This window comes from Heteronotia binoei, chromosome 17, assembly GCF_032191835.1.
Source record: "Heteronotia binoei isolate CCM8104 ecotype False Entrance Well chromosome 17, APGP_CSIRO_Hbin_v1, whole genome shotgun sequence".
NCBI lineage: Eukaryota > Metazoa > Chordata > Lepidosauria > Squamata > Gekkonidae > Heteronotia > Heteronotia binoei.
In genome coordinates this window covers 53450774-53463494 of record NC_083239.1, presented here as the reverse complement: position 1 = coordinate 53463494, position 12721 = coordinate 53450774, and the positions used below count along the sequence as shown (strand labels likewise).

The following is a 12721-nucleotide window of genomic DNA, read 5'->3' as shown; positions in this document are numbered from 1 at the left end:
TGGCCTTCAGCTAGGGCTGCCAACCTCCAGGTGCGTCCTGGACATCTCCCAGAATTACAGTTGACCTCCAAGTGACTGAGTCAGTTCCCCTGGACAAAACAGCTGCTTGGGGGGGGGAATGGGAGGGTTTCTAGTGTCCTGGCCCCACTGGTGGACCTCCTGATGGCACCTGGTTCTTTTGGCCACTATGTGACACAGAATGTTGGACTGGATGGGCCATTGGCCTGATCCAACATGGCTTCTCTTATGTTCTTCTGTGACACAGAGCGTTGGACTGGATGGGCCATTGGCCTGATCCAACAGGGCTTCTCTTATGTTCTTCTGTGACACAGAGTGTTGGACTAGATGGGCCATTGGCCTGATCCAACATGGCTTCTCTTATGTTCTTATGTCCAAAAGGCTCAGTTATAAACAATGTCCTTGAAATGTGGCCGAAAATCCTCCTCCGGGTATTTTGCTGGTAATATTCCAAAATAGGTATAAATCTGATGCATAGAAACCTCCTGAGATCTACAACGTGATTTCCGGATGTCTTAGCGCTTTTCAGAGCGTAGCCCTTTGTTAGGCAGTCTTACTCCACTTAAGGATAATTCTATTGGTCTAATTATTCACACTCAGGCAACAAAATTTTCCTTTTAGGAGTCCCCATTAATACACTGTCACAGCCATGCAGCTTCACAAAATTCAAGCTCGGGCAGTTCCCTATTTGGGAATATTACCAGCCAAATACCTGGAGGATTTTTGGCCACGTTTCGAGGACAATCGTTTATAACGGAGCCTTTTGGACTTTTGATACTTCTTGTTGTTGGGGAGGGACGGTGGCTCAGTGGTAGAGCATCTGCTTGGGAAGCAGAAGGTCCCAGGACCCAGGTTCAGTCCCTGGCATCTCCAAAAAAGGGTCCAGGCAAATAGGTGTGAAAAACCTCAGCTTGAGACCCTGGAGAGCCGCTGCCAGAATGAGTAGACAATACTGACTTTGACGGACCAAAGGTCTGATTCAGTATAAGGCAGCTTCATAGGTTCATATGTTATCGGTTTGTTACCTGTTGCTGAGATTGCATAAATGTTATTTGCCTGATTCTGTAGCAATATTGAACACCGTTCCTCTGTAGTCATTTTGCAGGCTTTTCACTGCTGCGTTCCCCCTTTTTTTAATTTGCCTCTTGGGGCGGCACGTGGGCCTTCCGTTCGGCACGGTGGCAGGCACCAGCTGCCTGATGCACGGAATCTGTACTGCAACTCCACCAGCTGTTCCCCCTCCCTTCTCTTCTCTTCCCTCCACCCCACTCCTCCCCCCTGCTTCCCTCTTTGCAGCCATTTGCCTGCCCGGCTGCAGCAACGCCCACGGGTTCTGCGAGAAGCCTGGTGAATGCAAGTGTCGGATCGGCTGGCAGGGGACGTTCTGCGACGAGTGCGTCCGCTACCCGGGCTGCCTGCGCGGCACCTGCGTCCAGCCCTGGCAGTGCAACTGCCAAGAAGGCTGGGGCGGGCTCTTCTGCAACCAAGACCTCAACTACTGCACCAACCACCGCCCCTGCAAGAACGGCGCCACCTGCAGCAACACGGGCCAAGGGAGTTACACCTGCGCCTGCCGGGCCGGCTTTGCAGGGACCAGCTGCGAGATCGAGACCAACGAGTGCGACAGCAACCCCTGCAAGAACAGCGGCAGCTGCAATGTCAGTATTGCACCTCCCCCCCTTTCCAGTCCCTCTTCCCTCAGATCCGCAGGCCTTTTCTATAGCAGGAACTCCTTTGCATCTTCGGCCACACAACCCGTGATGTAGCCAGTCCTTGCAGTAGGCCCTGTACGCAAAGGAGCTCCTGCTAGAATTCCAAGGCTCTCCTTTGGAATGTGGTTCTTCAGCATGTCCTTCGGAAAGGGGAGGGACGGTGGCTCAGTGGTAGAGCATCTGCTTGGGAAGCAGAAGGTCCCAGGTTCAATCCCTGGCATCTCCAAAAAAGGGTCCAGGCAAATAGGTGTGAAAAACCTCAGCTTGAGACCCTGGAGAGCCGCTGCCAGTCTGAGTAGACAGTACTAACTTGATGGACCAAGTGTCTGATTCAGTATAAGGCAGCTTCATATGTTCATTGGCAACAACAGGGGGGGTGTGGCCTAATACGCAAAGGAGTTCCTGCTAGAATTCCAAGGCTGTCCTTCGGAGGCTCTTGGAGGATTGGCGACATCAGGGGCGTGTGGCCTAATACGCAAAGGAGCTCCTGCTAGAATTCCAAGGCTCTCCTTCAGAGGCTCCTGGAGGATTGGCGACAACAGGGGGGGGGGTGGCCTAATACCTAAAGGAGCTCCTGCTACAGAAAAAGCCCTGCCTGTCCTGTTCCACAGCCCACATCCTTGAGGACACAGCATTAGATTGTGGAACTCCCTGCCACTGGGCACAGGGATGGCCGCAAGGTTGGGTCACTTTAAAATGGGGCTAGACCAGCTGCCCATCTTTAGAGGTGGAGTTCCTCCGAATGCCTCTTGTGGGAAAGGCTGGGGGTGCACCGCAAAAGCCTTTTGGGAGCCCCAAGAGCCATCCGGCATGCAACGAATTGCATGGGATGCAGGATGCATCCAGAGGGGCCCTTCCTGTGTTCAGATCGGTGGGGGGGTGACATTCCAGTTTGCCGACTGGTGATCAGTTGTAATCCCAGATCTCCAGCCACCACATGGAGGCTTCAGCGGAGATCAGGGCCACGGCGGTTAGCAAAACTGGAGAAAAACAACACGCTCACTCCGTGTGGAAAATAATTCTCAGTGTAATCCACAGTGTGCAGCTTCTGCATGCTAGTCAACAATCCAGCGATACAAACAGCAAACCATCCCATGTACGACACCACTGCGGTCCAGACGACCATGCAACATTCTGTCCATTCGAATGTTGCGCGGTTCTTTGTTCCTTGGATAATAGTTGTGTCGTTTTTTTACCACCTGGAGGCTGGCAACCCGAGGACTCCCAGCAGCCTTGCGAACTTACACCCCATAGTACTCTTTATTGGACACGCAGCGCTCTGGCATCTACACTAGTTACAGGCCTGCTTAACTTGGCAATGCACGTAACTCCTTCATCTGAGATGCTCCCAAGACAGACCATGTCTCTGCTTTCAGTTGTCACTTGCCAAGATAGCTCAGGCTCAAGGAAAGCTGAAAGATGTGTGCATGCAGCCCACTGTTAACTATTGGAAGGTCAAGGAGCTGGAAACTGCCCCTCCTTTGCAGCCCCGCCCCCCAGCTCAGCCTCCTGGGCCTTCACAGGCACTGTAGCTACAACCTGTGCACTTCCCGACTTGCTCCCAGTGCTGAAAATTGGAAACGCTGTTCTTTCTTTAGTGGATATTAGTAGATGGAAGCTGAGATTCTGGCTTCCAGTGCCACATGACACAGAATCCTGGAGTTGGAAGGATCCTCCAGGGTCATCTAGTCCAACCCCCTGCACAATGCAGGGAACTCACAAACACCTCCCCTTAAATTCACAGGATAGAATCCTAGAATCACAGAGTTGGAAGGGACCTCTAGAGTCCTCTAGTCCAACCCTCTGCACAATGCAGGAAACTGGCAAACACCCCCCCCCCCTAAATTTACAGGATCTTCACTGCTGTCAGATGGCCATCTAGCCTCTGTTGAAGAATCTCCAAAGGAGAATCATAGAGTTGGAAGGGACCTCCAGGGTCATCTAGTCCAACCGCCTGCACAATGCAGGAAGCTCACAAACACTTCCCCCTAAATTCACAGGATCTTCATTGCTGTCAGATGGCCATCCAGCCTCAGTTGAAGAACCTTCAAAGGAGAATGGAAGGGACCTCTAGGGTCATCTAGTCTAACTCCCTGCACAATGCAGGAAACTCACAAACACCTTCCCTTAAATTCACAGGATCTTCATTGCTATCAGATGGCCATCTAGCCTCTGTTTAAAAACCTCCAAGGAAGGAAAGCCCACCACCTCCCGAGGAAGCCTGTTCCACTAAGGAACCGCTCTAAAGGTCAGGAAGTTCTTCCTGATATTGAGTCGGAAACCTTTTTGATTTAATTTCAACCCATTGGTTCTGGTCCTGCCTTCTGGGGCCGCAGAAAACAATTCCACCCCATCCTCTATACGACAGCCCTTCAGGTACTTGAAGATGGTGATCCTATCACCTCTCAACCGCCTCCTCTCCAGGTTAAACATGCCCAAATCCTTCAACCTTTCCTTATAGGACTTGTTTCTGCCGTCTCCCCGCTAGGTGGCCAGCCAGCAGCCAGCCGATCTGCCTCCCCCTCCCATTTCAAGACCCCAGCTGATTGGGTCCTGAGTGGGCAGAAGGGACAATGGGGCTGCTCTACCTCGCGCCGAGGCTGCCTCCCTGCCTCTTTATTGGACACGTAGCGATCTGGCATCTACACTAGTTACAGGCCTGCTTAACTTGGCAATGCACGTAACTCCTTCATCTGAGATGCTCCCAAGACAGACCATGTCCCTGCTTTCAGTTGTCACTTGCCAAGATAGCTCAGGCTCAAGGAAAGCTGAAAGATGTGTGCATGCAGCCCACTGTTAACTGTTGGAAGGTCAAGGAGCTGGAAACTGCCCCTCCTTTGCAGCCCCGCCCCCCAGCTCAGCCTCCTGGGCCTTCACAGGCACTGTAGCTACAACCTGTGCACTTCCCGACTTGCTCCCAGTGCTGAAAATTGGAAACGCTGTTCTTTCTTTAGTGGATATTAGTAGATGGAAGCTGAGATTCTGGCTCCCGGTGCCACATGACATAGAATCCTAGAGTTGGAAGGATCCTCCAGGGTCATCTAGTTCAACCCCCTGCACAATGCAGGAAACTCACAAACACCTCCCCTTAAATTCACAGGATAGAATCCTAGAAATCAGAGTTGGAAGGGACCTCCAGAGTCCTCTAGTCCAACCCCCTGCACAATGCAGGAAACTCACAAACACCTCCCCCTAAATTCACAGGATCTTCATTGCTGTCAGATGGCCATCTAGCCTCTGTTTAAAAACCTCCAAGGAAGGAAAGCCCACCACCTCCCGAGGAAACCTGTTCCACTAAGGAACCGCTCTAAAGGTCAGGAAGTTCTTCCTGATGCTGAGTCGGAAACCTTTTTGATTTAATTTCAACCCGTTGGTTCTTGTCCTGCCTTCTGGGGCCGCAGAAAACAATCCCACCCCATCCTCTATACGACAGCCCTTCAAGGACTTGAAGATGGTGATCATATCACCCTTCAGCCATCTCCTCTCCAGTCTAAACATCCCCAGCTCCTTCAACCTTTCCTTATAGGACTTGGTCTCCAGACCCCTCACCATCTTCGTCACCCTCCTCTGGACTAGGGGCATTGGGGGGGGGGTCACCAGCGATGGCTCGCAAAGCATGGATTCTCCCCATTCCAAGTTGATCCACAAATGCCCTCTAGGGTTCGTGCACCGAGCGCTCGTCTAGACGGTTTCACTGAGCGCTTCTGCAAAGCCAGGGGACTCCATGACTGCTTGTCTTTTTATTTTAACGCCAGCTGAATCCTGTTCGGAAAATTAGCACCCAGAGCAGAGCGCAGAAGGAAGCCGAAGGATTGCGGCACGGGAATTGAGAGAGGGGAGGGAGCAGTCTGGGGGTGAGCCTGCGCTGATGCAGGTGAATGAACACAGTATGGATCTGCCCCACGAGAAGCGACCCTCTTTGGGGCACAATGTTGCTTCACTCTGCCCTAAAAGGGCTCCCCACCCTTGCAAGGCCATGTTGGGGCTTCAACTCGGAGCTGGCAGCAGATTCTGGGCCTAGAAACAGAGATCTGGGTCTTGGGGCATAATCCACAGCTCCCTGGCTTCTCCGTGCGGCAGACTCACCCTCTTCCCCCAGCAGAAAGCTCTAGGGGAGAGCTCGGTTCACTGCCAAAGCGACGGTTTTGTTTCGGAGACTGCAAGCAAGCAAGGGAACAGTTTGCATTCTGCTGAAACGAAACCGATCGAGAGCAGAGACAAGCGGGAGGGAGATGGGCGCGCTTCGCTTTGACTCCTGCCGCCCTTTTCCACGTGAAAAGTGCTCATCCTCTTTGCTTACTCTCTATCCCATTTGTCTTTCAACAGGGCTGCTGTTGGGAGGCGGGAGTACAGCGTTTCAGGAGAATTGGAAGAGCGTTTGGGGGAATGGCTATTAGGGCTACCGATCTTCAGACAGGGCCCGGAGCTCTCCTGGCATTACAACTAGACGACAGTCCCCCTGGAGAAGATGGCTGCTTTGGGGGGTGGGTCCCTGTCCTCCCCAGGCTCCGCCCCCAAAGTCTCCAGGAACTTCATATCCCAGTAACATCCCTGCTCTCAGCATCTGGTCGGTGGGGGCTGCGAGTGCGAGTCTTGGTCTGAGGCTTCTCTTGGCAGGTCTGTCAGTGAGACTCAGTAGATTGCTTCCCCCGCCCCACCCCCAGCATCAGGCCCTCCAGAGCTTTTGGGTGATGACGCCATATGTGTCTAATCTCTGCACGTGGCTCTATAACTGGGTGGCCAACGGTAGCTCTGCAGTTTTTTTTTGCCTACAACTCCCATCAGCCCCATCCAGCATGGCCAATGGCTGGGACTGATGGGAGTTGTAGGCAAAAAAAACCCATCTGGAGAGCTACCATTGGCCATCCCAGCTCCCATTTTGGCACAGGGACTAGTTTCATGGAAGACAGTTTTTCCACGGACTGGGGGCGGAGCTGGGGTTTTTGCCACTCCAGGCTGCCCCCCCATCTGTACCCCACATGGGGGGGGTGTCTTTAAATGGGAAGGGGAGACTGGGGCTGTTTCTGCCGTCTCCCCGCTAGGTGGCCAGCCAGCAGCCAGCCGATCTGCCTCCCCCTCCCATTTCAAGACCCCAGCTGATTGGGTCCTGAGCGGGCAGAAGGGACAATGGGGCTGCTCTACCTCGCGCCGAGGCTGCCTCCCTGCCTCTTTCATCCGCCTGGGTCATGGGCAGATGGGGCAGTGCGGCACATCTGCCTCACTCCGTGGCCCTGTTGTTAGCAGGCCACGGACTGGTACCGGTCCATGGCCCTGTGGTTGGGGACCCCTGCTGTGTATTAACTAACCGAGCCAAAACTGCAGGCCATTGGCCCAAGGAGCTTGCATCCTGTAGGGAGAGAGGAAGGATGGAGACGAAGAGAAGAAACGGGGGGGATGCCGTTGCTTGAGCAGGTATCTCGTTTGTACGATGGTGGAAGTCCCAAAAAGGGCACCGTTTGAAAGACTGACTTACAGTCAGGCATTTGTGGAGAGTGAAACTGAAACCTCTGGAGCTTTTCCTGAAACTTCCAACGTGTAAAAATATCTCGTGGTGGCACCCCTGGGTGGCCTTGGCGGCTTTCTGCTCGTCGCCCACCCCTCTGTGTGTCTGCATGGGTGCCTTTGACCCAGGCCGCTTAGGCGAGTCCCCAAAAGCCTGCCTCACGTGCCCCGCACTGAAAAGGGCTGAAAGAGGGAACTGTCACTGGCTGCCATTCTCTGACTTCGCAAGATAGACAGGCCCCCAAAGGGGCGGGGTGGGCTGAATTCACAGGCAGTGCCCCAAATGCCTGGCTCTGTTGGCTACTGGGAAGTTGGGAGACAGTGGGGGGCTGTGATTCTCTCACCACCTTGTTCTTGGGCATCCTACACTGAGTGTAGTGCCCAAAGCCTCAGCTATTGATTCTGTTTCTGGAATAAGAGCAGGAAGTGGGACCACATTTTGACATGCCTCGAAGCTATGCGAAAGAAGCCTTTGTGTAGCCTGCATAGTCCTTTGTGGTGAGGGCGGGTGGAGGAGGCAGGAAAGAAACTTCCCTAGTTCTTCTGTGTACGGGGCCCTCCAAGACAGCTCTAGCTTTATCCAGGGGTCTAGCTTTTGGGGGGGGGGGGGTTTGCAAAGGTTTGATGAGAAGCCTTGGGCACCTTTCAGTTTCTCCTTGTCACCAGCACTTTCCCTTTTAAAAGTTTTAAGGGTATGATTTTAAGGTAACTGCGATCTAAAATTAATCTCCAGGGTTCTTGTCAAATGTTTGAGCAAAGGGTGCCACCTAGGGGACAGGCCTGAACTAGCAATGCCAAGTTGTTTCCGCTCTAATTTCCAAAACTTGTTTCGGAAAGCACTGAGACACCAGTAGCTACACTGCTTGCATTCCATATGGGAAACTGCTGTTCAAGGGTTGGGGAGCATTTCAAAAAAACAATGCAGAGGATGGTACTGCTTGCATCAGTCAGTTGTTCAAAAGGAAAAACAGCACGTCTGAACCTTCCAGGGTGCTCAAAACGTTTCAAGCAGAAAACGGCAAGGTAATTCACTAAAATCCAAGCAGGTAAGTGCTGGCTTTATCCCTGTGGGTGTTAGAGCTGAGTTCTGAATGGACAATTTCCTGATTCATTGATGGACGTTCCACAACCCCTGGCAAACTCAAGCTCAATCCAGGAATCGTCTGACGTCGGACCTGGAGTGCGACGCGTTTTGCCAATTCATTGGAACTTTTGTGTCTGTTCAGATGGGAGGGGGGGAGGAGCTAAAAGAAAGCAGAAATCCATGGCTGCAGGTAGGGAGACGGTGCGTTCCCTTTAAGGCATCTTCCATCTTCCAGAAATGGGGAAGGTGCACCACTCTGAACAGGACCACCTAATTTGATCTTCCCAGCTGGGTTGGGTGGGGGGGGCAGCTCTGTCTAAAAATCTCCTTTCTGCGTCAGCGTTGGAGGCCCAGATTCCGCATCCGTCTGTGCATTTGGTTGCCTCAACCGGGTAGGGAAAGAAAGGGAGCGAGGAAACTCCGCAACCTGCTTCTGGTAATGCCTCTTGCCTTCCCAAACTCATGGATCTTGATTCCCAAGAACGTGCGGCTTTGCCGGGGGGAAACAAGCCCGTTTCAGTTTCTGTATTTGAGCTGTTCAGGAGCTGCAAGAACTTTTGTATCCTACTTGCACACACCAAGTGAACGGCGATCCCGCTAAGCAGAGTTAGCATGAGCTAGCTGACGGGTTTTTTTAGCCTCCAGCTCACCCATTTTTGTCTTAGCTCAGGAAGGATGACCCCACAGCACACTAACTTACGCACTCACCACCTGAATGCCAGCAGCTCACAAAGTAGGATTTTTGCTCACAAGACTGCAGCTTAGAGGGAGCATTGCAAATAGATGTGCCCAGATGTGGTTTATAAGAGTGAAATGGGGAAGTGGAGTTCATGGAATCAATCACAAAAGTTGGAAGGGATCTTTAGGATCATCTAGTCTGACCCCCTGCACAATGCAGGAAACTCAAATGCCTCCCCCTAAATTCACAGGATCTTCAATGCTGTCAGATGGCCATCTAGCCTCTGTTGAAAAACCTCCAAGGAAGGGGAGCCTCCCAAGGAGGAAGCCTGTTCCACTGAGGAATCGCTCTAATGGTCAGGAAGTTCTTCCTAATGTTGAGCTGGAAACTCTTGATTTAATTTCAACCCATTGGTTCTGGTCTGACCTTCCGGAGCCACAGAAAACAATTCCACACCATCCTCTATAGGACAGCCCTTCAAGTACTTGAAGATGGTGCCCCTATCACCTCTCAGCCGCCTCCTCTCCAGGCTAAACATGCCCAGCTCCTTCAACCTTTCCTCATACAACTTGGTCTCCAGACCCCTCACCATCTTTGCCACCCTCCTCTGGACCCCTTCCAGCTTGTCTATATCCTTCTTAAAATGTGGTGGCCCAAAACTGAACACAAGACTCCAGGTTGAAACTCCTTTGCTCCTGCCCGCCTATAGGAGCCAAGCTTCTTTCTGCTCTCAAAGCACCAGTGAAGAGATTCCACCTGCACCCCCCCAAAAAAAATATTTAAAAAATCAAGGCCTTCTGCAATCTTTTATAAACAAAACAGCCGCAATGTTCACTGTAGATGTTTGGTGTGTCTTAGTGGTCCAGCTGAAGAGACCATCATTGACAGACCAGATTCCTTCCTCTCTGAAAAGATGACTGGTCACCATTGCCTGGTTTCTTTTGCCATTCAAATGTCACAAGGGAGGGGGTGTTCTGATTTTATATGACTCTCCACCCCCACTGATGTACAAAGCAGGGAAGCGCCGCCCACATGATGTATGCACACTCACTTGTCAAAGATCTGTAATCTCACACAGATATAGCCCTAAATTGTTTATAAAAATTGGGTAAGGCTTGGAAGAAACTGGAGCAGAAAAGGGTAGGTGGAGGTGGAATGTGAGAACAGGTAAGTTTCAAGGAGCGTACTTTTGAATAGAGTTTTGCAACAGAAGACGGGTGTAGTACAAAGAGGCTCAGAACCGGCAGGAGGAGAGTGAAAAAGAGGTAAATGGGACGTGAGCATTTGCAGTGGTGAATATAAAAAGATATGGAAGCCAGCGGTGGTGGTGGGGGGGGGAAGGGGGTGACAGCTGGGATCACAGGTGTAAAGAACGGGGCGTGAAGAACTGAAGCATGAGGCTGAAAGTGGGCAATGGGGTTGGGGTAACGGCCCAGGCAGCTGGGCAAGGGGTGGGTAGGACATGCTACAAGGCTGAGAGCTGTGATGGCCATCTTCAGAAATGGGTTGCGCCTAAGAAGACAAAAACATCTGAAGACACTGCCAAGGGTGAAGGACAAGTGTGTGCTGTTTTCCAACTGGAGCGACCTTGGTAGAAAGTCACATGCAAAGAAGGAAGCAAACTTGGTTTTTATTAAGGCCGCTCAAGGGCATTCCAAGATTCCTGAGCGGTTAAAAGCCACTTGCTGATAACAAGTATTACTGGCTTAGGGGAATGACCTGCCACAAGGAGCGGTAGAGATGTGGATGCCCGAAGGGCTTTCCAGAGGAAGATTTAGATGCCTACTGGGAGCTTCTTGAAGAAGGCCTCGACTGCAGGCTAGCATTCAGTAATTCACATATACTGTGGGGTGGGAAAGAATTGTCCAAATATTTCCCCAAATCCTAGTAACAGTGCCCAGTAGGATATGCTACCCAATAATTGAGCTCCAATCACAGCGGGTCTTTGGTTCAGTTGCATCAATGCTTGGCTTTTGATGCACTCCCTTCTACAGTGGTGGGGCACATCAAATTGGGAGAGTGGCTCTGCACCACAGACTGAACATGGATGGGGACCCCCCCCCCCCCCATGAGATTGAATTCCTACCCATCATGGCTGGTCGAGGCGACTGCAAGAGCTCAGATTGATGAGCTTTGCGGCTGTCTGAACTTCAGGGTGCACGGCCTTCTTAGAAAGATTAATCTCGTGCCCCCCAGTGCCACAGTACAGCCTTGAAGACCTGTGGCTGCAACTACGTTTGCCCAGTTAGAACTATGTCTAAGTTTATATTCTGACTTTCTGCCCTCCCCTGGGCTACCAATTTAAAACACACTCAATAAAATCACATTTTAAACCATTAAACTCAAGAAAGGAAAGGTCCCCTGTACAAGCACCAGACGTTTCCAACTGGGGTGACGTTGCTTTCACCACGTTTTCATGGCAGACTTTTTTTGTGAGGTGGTTTGCCATTGCTTTCCCTGGTCCTCCACACTTTCCCCCCAGCAAGCTGGGGACTCCTTTGACCGACCTTGGAAGGCTGAGTCAACCTTGGGCCAGCTACCTGAACCAGCTTTTGCTGGGATAGAACTCAGGTAGTAGTGAGCAGAGTTCAGATCACAGTACTGCAGTACTGCTGCTTTACCACTCTGCGCCATGGGGCTGCTTAAACACCCCCCCCCCCACACACCCAAAAAAACCCCTGACATCAGTCAGGTGTTGGAACTGCTGCACTAAGCTGGGTGGTGGGTTTGGGGGGGGGGGGTGAAGGGGGGGGGTTCCTCTTTAATTTTCCCCCAGTGGCGAACCCTCTCTCTAGGAAGAACTCTCCCGCTGTGTTGGAACTGAAGCCTGTTTCCGCACCATCTGGCTACTTCTATGTTATGCTGTGTCAACGACATTTGCCAACTCTGGGGACAAGGGAATTAGCTTGGTCTTCCCATGTTCCAGATAATGAGACTAGACATTCCAGTCTTTCCCCATAGCTGTGGCTGAAAGCACTTGAGTGTGGGGGAGACCTTTGAAAGATGAAAGGGCCTCCCTTCCATTAGTACAGATGCCTCTCCATCCTGACCTCCCCAAATCTCAGCTCAGGAAAGAAAGGGGGAAACTCCTCTGGCTGGTGTATGCCATCTTCTCCCCTTCTCAAGTTCATGGGCATGTGTGAGGTCATGGCTGGCGAGAAGGAGGCTCTCTTCTATTTTAAAATCCATTTTGCACTGCTGCCTACGGAGCAGAGCAAATATGCCATTGATTTATCTGTTGCGTGCTTTTGTTAGCTTAGGGAAGCCATTTTGCTTTAAAATGGGCTGCCTGGGACTTTTGAGGGCGGCCACTACTCCTGTTCTTGGAAGTTCAGAACTGATCCAAACCGGTCCCTTTTTAGTTCCTTTTTCTCCCCAGAGGTTGCCACGGGCAGTCTCTTCTCTTCACCTTTCTTTGTCACTGGGCATCCGAATTCATTTGGTTGCTCCTATTGTCCTAAATACTACATAATATTAATGGCATACAGAGCCTGTTCGGTGCAGTGGTTAAGTGTGCGGATTCTTATCTGGGAGAACCGGGTTTGATTCCCCGCTCCTCCACTTGCAGCTGCTGGGATGGCCTTGGGCCAGCCATAGCTCTCGTAAGAGTTGCCCTTGAGAGGGCAGCTTCTGGGAGAGCTCTCAGCCCCACCCACCTCACAGGGTGTCTGCTGTGGGGGAAGGAGATTGTAAGCCGCTCTGATTCAGAGAGAAGGGCAGGGTATA

At 51.7% G+C, this 12721-nt stretch overlaps 1 protein-coding gene across 1 annotated transcript in view; it reads left to right on the top strand.

The window, feature by feature from the left end:
• The window catches only part of DLL3 (delta like canonical Notch ligand 3), a 53414-nt gene that overhangs the window by 17766 nt on the left and 22927 nt on the right, over window positions 1-12721 (top strand). Inside the window, exon 5 of the mRNA XM_060258423.1 lies at window positions 1315-1676. Coding sequence (XP_060114406.1) covers window positions 1315-1676 — 362 coding nt within the window. The remainder of the gene's footprint in view (window positions 1-1314; window positions 1677-12721) is intronic.